The sequence below is a fragment of the Bombus flavifrons genome, chromosome 9 (assembly GCF_040668555.2).
Source record: "Bombus flavifrons isolate JBK064 chromosome 9, iyBomFlav1_principal, whole genome shotgun sequence".
NCBI classification, from domain to species: Eukaryota; Metazoa; Arthropoda; class Insecta; order Hymenoptera; family Apidae; genus Bombus; species Bombus flavifrons.
Window position 1 is genome coordinate 4,818,730 of NC_138450.1, and position 8,247 is coordinate 4,826,976.

General features: G+C 34.4%; 1 protein-coding gene across 1 annotated transcript in view; it reads left to right on the forward strand.

Annotated features, from left to right (window-relative positions):
* The window catches only part of mAChR-B (muscarinic acetylcholine receptor), a 56,967-nt gene extending 49,519 nt beyond the window's left edge, over window positions 1–7,448 (forward strand). Inside the window, exon 5 of the mRNA XM_069119483.1 lies at window positions 142–7,448. Within this exon, the coding sequence (XP_068975584.1) occupies window positions 142–2,396 (2,255 nt within the window). The 3' untranslated portion in view covers window positions 2,397–7,448. The remainder of the gene's footprint in view (window positions 1–141) is intronic.
* Window positions 7,449–8,247: the final 799 nt, after the last annotated feature.

Here is an 8,247-nt window from a genome sequence, read left to right on the forward strand (position 1 = left end):
ACACTTTAAAATATTTGTATTTCGCCTTAGGATTTCAGTACATACCAAGCTTGCAATCATAGAATTTTGTTAGAATAATTTACATGCAGTGTGATACCTTCTATGTTGAATTGATCTAATCGTGACACAATTGTTAAACAGGCACCGTCTCCATGCCATTCTACACGGTCTACGTTCTGATGGGATATTGGAATCTTGGGCCCTTGCTTTGCGATTTATGGCTGTCCGTAGATTACACGGTATGCCTGGTATCCCAGTACACAGTATTGCTGATTACGATTGATCGATTTTGTTCAGTGAAAATAGCGGCACGATATCGCAGCTGGCGCACGAAAAACCGCGTAATCTGGATGGTCACCATTACTTGGATTATCCCAGCCTTGCTCTTCTTTATCAGTATTTTCGGTTGGGAGCATTTTATCGGCTATAGAGACTTAGATCCTGGCCAGTGTACTGTTCAATTTCTCAAAGATCCAGTTTTTAACACTGCTCTTATCATTGGCTATTATTGGACGACACTCGTGGTTCTATTTATTCTTTACGGTGGTATATACAAGACAGCTTACGACATGCAGAAGAAGAGCGAAGCAAAACAGCGAAAGATGCAATCCATGGTTGCTCTAAGTGCCGGTGCAATGTCTGGCATGGCAGGTCGTGCAGCAGGAATAGGAATATCGAAGACACAGAGCACTCTTTTGAGTCAGGATAAGCCAAAATTGAGTGCATCGGTTGAAGAAGGGACAGGTGGAGATGGTTCAGGACAGAAATCTTCCTCAAAGACTTCTGGAACTGGTGCAACCGATTCGACTGAAAAGCAAGTGTATGGAAGTACCGTTCCCACAGAGACAGAAAAATCAGAAAGATCTAGTAGTCCAGCGTTTGATTCTGACGAAGAGAGCACTATGGGCCCGGCTCAACAGCTCAGTAGCATCAGAAAACGATCCTCTCTAGCTGGACTAGTTGCTCAATCTGGCGCTCTTCCAGTTTTCTCGACTAATGGCCACTTAAATGGAATCGTACCCGCGAAGATCGACATGAACATGCAGTCGAAAAAGTTTCTCTCGGTGAACTCGACGTGCGACATAGGTACAACGACACAAAAAGCTCAGACATTGCCAAAGATCCAAGAATTGAGTCTCTTAGATACAGACAACGTGCTAGATCCTGACAAATCGAGTAGTCAGACGTTGACACCTGAACAGTCTCACTGGAATGGTGATGGTCCAAATCAACAGCAACCCTTGACCTCCGCTGAAACATCACCACCCACTCATCCTACTCGGTCTATTAGCAGTAGCCAACAAAATATTATACCACCGCCTACGCAATTTCAAAGTAGTCCACAAGTCTCTGACAGTCCTTCTACTTCGTTATCTGACAGACCTAAGTCACTCGTTGTGTCTTCTCATGGCACTGGTACTTACGACATTTTGACTGGCTTGGATGGCGGAGACTTGAGATACATGGACGAGAGTTCCGTAATTTTACCAAGTCCTTCTTACGAAAGTCCATCGTCTTCTTTGTCGTACAGCTTAGCGAATCCTCTATCGAGTGCACCGTCATCTCCAATTTTAGGAAACGTGTCTGCAGCGCCGAATACGAGTTTGTTACAAGCTGCTCTAATCAGAGCTACGGCGCAACAAGTCAACAACCAACAATCGGGTCAGAATAAACAAAGTCAGCTTCAACCGGTGATGTCTAATGCATCCAGTCAGACGCATCCTCCTCGTGTATTCATCACTCAGAAATCGAACGCTGCTTCTCAGACCTCACCAACCGTTAGCAAAGTGCATACAGAGGTTACAGTAAAGGCGAAGGACACGAAGCAGCAGCCTGTGACGACCATTGTCAGCACACCTACAGTGGAAAATTTTAACAGCGCGATGAATCAGTTTTCGGATCCGGATACGAAGGTCAATCCTCCTCAGAATTCATCCTCTAGCGGTAGCATGGTTCCAACGATCTCTGGCACAACAGGAAACGAACAGGATCCAAAGAAACAATCGAAGAAGAAAGATTGTAGAAGCAACGAGGAAGGTGGGTCCAGGAAAGATTTCGTGAAGACAATTGGCAAACGTTTGAAGACCAAGACGCAAAGAAGGGATCCTTTATTAGGACGACAGAAGTCTCGAACAGAGAATAGAGCCAGAAAAGCGTTTAGGACGATATCTTTTATTCTGGGTGCGTTTGTCGCCTGTTGGACACCGTACCACATTTTGGCGCTAGTGGAGGGTTTCTGTTCGAACAAACCGTGCACGAACGAACATCTATTCATGTTCTCATACTTCTTGTGTTACACTAACAGTCCTATTAACCCATTTTGTTACGCCTTGGCTAACCAGCAGTTTAAGAAGACTTTCACGAGAATATTGAAGGGTGACCTGCACATGACGTAAAAGAAAGGATAAAGATGGAAGGAGACGAGGAGGAGATAGAAGATGTAGCTTGGAGGTGAATATTACGAAGAAGAAGGCCTTCCATGATTAAATACCGAATTATATTTACACGCCATGATTATGGTTAAATTGGAGAATAACGTAGTAGACAGTTTAAATACAGACGAGTCGTGTATCGTGTGCTTCATGTATATAGTGATAGAGGACGCGTTGGTGTAGTTTTAGATCGCAGTCAAGGATGTATATAATGTATATGTATGAATATTTGTTAAATTCTTGTGCAGAAACATGCGTAACAAGCAACATGTAGAAAAATAACGTATTTAGATAGCTTTAGGTAACTGTGCGTATTACAATAATAATCGCTACGATAAGTGCTTCAATATATATATATAGATTATAAATCACCGATTAAGTATTCTTTAAAAGGGAAATAAAGATATGTAAATCTCCTAGTTTAACGAACGATCGAATCGTTCGATAAAAGGACAAGAAGTAAGATTATAGAAAGACATCGATTCAAAAAAAGAAAAATATCACTGCATCACGATGAATGTTCTCGAGTCAAAGACGAAAAGCTTTAATTATTCATTTTTGCGGCCAATTGTATGTGGTGTTATTGTTACACGAGCCTCTCGTGCGAATATTATGGTTTCATATCTTCAACGATAGAGAAATATTTTTTACGAGCAACGAACCAGATGGAAATAGCTCGTTTCGAAGAAGTACCAAACAATCAAGGATTTTATTATCTATGTACACACTGCCTTGGGGTGGCCTACTGTTACGCGGGCCTTCTTTCTCCGAATTCAGTTACATTTGGTGCTGTCCTCGCGAACGAGCGTCCACGGATTTCTAATCGATAACGTTTCCTTTTAAAATATTACGTAAAACGCATTGACTTCATCGGATGAAGTTTTCAGAAACTCATCGATGACATTGACATTACCTTCATTTTAGATTTTATAGATCGAAGAGGGATTCCCTATTGTGCAAAAAGGAGTTTTGCTTTTCTTTAGAAATTAGATATTTTGTTGTACTTCTTTGTAGGTATTTTAGTTGAAGATTTCGAATGGTAGAAGGATGTTACACTTTTCAAGTAACAGAATGATCACGGAAGATTTAATCGTTAAAATCGCTTGAAACTTTGAAAAAATTACTTTAATAATATTTCTATAAGAAAAGATAAGATCATTACACCTTAATTTTTTTAATTAAATTACATTTCATCAAAATGAACAAAGCGGAGACTTCTGAGCGGTAATGTATATTTCGCAAATAAATCTAAAAATGATTATGTCAATGTCATTTATTCATTCGTAAAACACTAATCGTAATAAGCGACGCAGTTTGTATAAATCAACGTAACCATCACAGCATATACTTATATAAACGTTACGAGGAATATTTCACTTATTCATAATAGGTGCATACACTTTACATTTTATTAATCATCTTCTATCCTCAAATGCTAATTATTTATTTTTTTCGTCATAGAAGATATTGAGATGCTCTACCTGTGTAAATTTCAGAAAAAAATCGGAATTTTATAAAACGTTTCGTTACTGTTTTGACTGAGTATGCTTTCTATTTAAAAAAAAGGCATATTAATGAAACTTGAGAAACAGGTGAAATTGGTCTCATGAGACTAATCCATTAACGATGTACAACTTTGATACTGTTAATCGAGCTTTCTGATACAATCACTAATTAAATAAAGACAAAAACATTAAATCCAAATTCCTTTCCAGATATCATGCTTTAAGAGGAATATATTTTTAAATAACGTCTACACAGTACGACATAAATCTTACATAAAGTTATCACGTTTATCACCGAATGGAATTATTTCCTTATATAAAAGAGGAAAAGAAAATTCAAACGTTAACAACGTAAAAAAGAACGTCAGATTGATATTTTTCGCTGTTCTTCGTAAAATGTACGTTGTGAAACTTACTTTTATAATAGCTTTTACGCAATATTGTATTAAGCAAATGAAAAACAGGCAATATTTATATTTCCCATGATTTAATCATTTCCAAGCGTTTGTACCTTTTTTACGGAAGTGTAAGCATGCAATTATCTTGCACGGTAATTTACGTAAACTACAATTTGCTTGTAAAAGTATAATTTTCGTGTTTCGTGAACGTTAAACGAGATCGAAACAAGAATACAAACGTGAGTCACTTTATATTTTAAATGATTGTACGGCGGCTAATGTAATTATTGTAACCCTTGTTAGAAATGGTACGAACTCGATTTCGTGTAAATGCGAAATGAAAACACGCGATTTTCTAACTACATATATCACATTCTGATAAATAATAAGAAAAATAGGAAGAACATGCAATTATCAAAATTTCCTATTACATATTTAGTTCTGTATCTTTTTAACTCATATTTATTGCATTTTATAATACTAATTTGTTCTTAACTACATTAATATCTTTTACATTTCTCGAAATTCACTGCCAATAGCAACGGTCGTTCTATTTCTTTTTCATATCTGCAATTATTTATTTCATCTAGTTAGGGCTGTGATACCTGATGAATCTGTTATTTTTCATCCTAATCCCTTTGGAATTCTGTTACATAACAAAATACACGTCTGGAAGAAATTATGTTTGGAAAAAAGAAGAGAAGGCATGGAGCAAGTTACTAAAATGTCCAGTCGAATACTATACACAGTACACATGTACGTACAATATATATGATATTAACAATAAGCCAGAAAACGTGTTATATCATCTTCCTTTCCTTGAAGTACATCAATATATTATATTAAAAATATCTAAATAGAAGTTTCTAGATGGCAAAAGAAGATGAGAATGAATAGGATATGCTTGTTAAAATGTCAATTTTTTCAGAAACTCAAAATATATGGTTAGTGTATAACACGAATAACACAATAGATCGAAAATCGATCTTCTAAAATGAGAACGTGTAATACCGTGCAAAAGTGTTAGATGTTCATGGTGAAAATAAAATGTATATTCATAAGTTTATTAAACAAAATGTATTCATACGTTTACACGAACAAATATATTTTGTGTTATTGTAATCTAGATACATTATTTTGTAATTAAGGACACTCGACAGAGCTGATCGAGAATAATTTCAGAACAAATGGTTGATTGCATTTCTTTGTTGGCCTGCTAAATTGATTAATGTGTTCATAATCTCATTCATATTATGTTAATATGTTTTTGAACATATGAGATGTAAGATTGAAATTTTACATCTTTTCAATAATTATTCTCATAATGTACAGGGCTCAAACATTTCATTATTAACTTCTTGGAACATCAGAATTATCAAGCTGCAGTCGTTTAACTTGGAACAACTTGACTGATTGAACGTGCAATGAAAGCACACAGCTTTCTGTTTTATTACTTTTTGTCGTAATCGTTTGGAATGAGCAAGCCATTCAGGCAGAATAACATAGAATTTCCATTGAGTATATTAAAAACGTTTCACTAGGACATTGTCAACTAACGAAGCACAATGACAGGAGATACTTGACACAAATAATTAATGATTCTAAGCTAGAACGAAGACAGGTGTCACTCAAATTTCATATTTCTATGTTCAAATTGTCAGTATGTAAAAGAGGAACGAGAACATGTAAATCATTTAAGACTTTTGCACAGAATGACCAGAAAGTTCGATGTTTGTGTACATGCAGAATAATTAACATACTCGCTTCCACACAGCTGGCGTTCCAGCAATGATGTTCTTCTCAATATTCTAACAATTTCTGTGTCAAGTTACACGCAAAATAAAAGAGGTAAACAAATGATTGCTTGCGAGCTACATAAGCGTAGCGTGAATGCATAAAGGTAGCATAATCAATAGGGCATAAAGATACATAGAGAGTAAGCGTAATAGCATTAGAGAAGATTAAAGTTAATGTTTGAACGAATAAGAAGAAAATAAGCATGAGAAGCCTAGATGATAAGTAGACGATCGTCGTGGAGAAAGTAAATATCTTGCGCTCTGCAATTTCTTTCTGTGTGCCGAAGCTTTCATCGCCGTAGTATTCTTCATTAACGCCTACCAATGAAGCAGAGTCATTAAGAACGAGAAAAAAAAGGAGGAGACGATAATGAGCTATAAGACGTTAGGTACGAGCTGTGGAAAGGAAAACAAGTCTCCACGTTTCGTCTCAATTAACAGAGATCGAAAATCAATTAAAAAGTTCGTTTCTGGGTATAAGTGCTCGTCGTGTTTCTAACCATTAGAAATGGTTCGTGGTGTCTCCTGATGAATTTCACTCTTCCTACCTCAAAACAATATACACAAACACAAATATGGGAGTCATGCTGCGGATCGGTTTTTGATTCGCTATGAAATATATGTACTGATATTTTATAAGATATATGTTGCTTTGCGTCATTAGGTTTTATATACGATTGATTTTGCGCCGAAGAAGTTTCTGTAACGTTAAAATTTGTACGTTATATAGAATTTTTTGACACGATATACATACATACATATATATATATATATATATAATTACTTTTTTTTAATAAATTGAGAAAATCTTGTTGCTTCTATCATTCACTATTGAAGTTACGAATTAATCAATTAATCACTTAGCTCTTCAATAGTATTTTTAAGTAAATTTAAGTAATTTAAGTTGTTGTTTCCGTGACTGATAGTTTATTGACTTGCAACCATTGACTGACATATATTGTGAAAATTACCTATTTATAATAAATTACCTAAGATAATTTATTACTTATTCTGTTAAAATTAGTACAAACAGTTATACTCAACTCTTATAAATGAGATTTTTAGTGTACATAGATCTTATACATTTTTGTTCTAGAATTATTTGTAGAAAACCATAAATTTATCAAAAACGTACAAAAAAATTAACGAGCTATTGCTTGATAAGCACTTTATATCAATATATATATATATGATAAAAAGAAATTGATGAAATATTACATTCTTTTAGTCCAAAATTGATTGATAACAAACACGTAAATGCTTCTTACTATTAATTCGTTAAAAAATTATTTAATTTATGATACTCATATTTTAGGACAGAAAACTGATCTGCTACAAGACAGAAGGAAATATAATGTGCTTTCATGGACATCCTTGTCTATCATGGGATCAATGAAAAAACATTTCGTTGTAATTAAATTCTAGACAATACTATGCGTGCTCTCGCTCGACAATCTGAACTTCAACAACCCTTAAGAGCTAACAATAACATCCAAAATATATTAAATTTTGATTATCTTCGTTAAAAATGTTCTCTCTTTGATTGTGAATATGATAACAATTTTTTAAGTAAAGAAAAAGCATATCTACAAAATATATAATTGCATTAAAAGCTTAGAACAATTAGCTTTTAAGGGTTAATTAAGGAAAAATATAGAGCAAATAATCTAATTTTATCACAAATACAATATCGCAAGCTATATGTACAATACGTACAATAAGATTAAAATTGAAAATATTAAAAACTCCTTGTACTTCGTCAATCACTAATGTCAACCGTATAAGTTAAGATATATTTGCATTTGACATCTTCGATCTTAATCTATTGCTTCTAAGTAATACGGTTTATAATAATTTTAATATTTAACGTTAAATGTTGCTCTATAAAAAATTATATTATGTTCTAACAAAATATGATACTTATCGTTTCTTGTACAAATTAAGTTGACAAACTCGTATAACGTACAATTTAATATACTATACAATTCATTTTGAAAAGTATTGCAAAAAATATCTGTCAAATGTGAATGTATCTTGAAAGCGTTAAAAAACAGACTTTTCCAAAACCTCGCTGTTTTATTAATACACGGAAAGCAAGTCCAATAAACAAAATAAT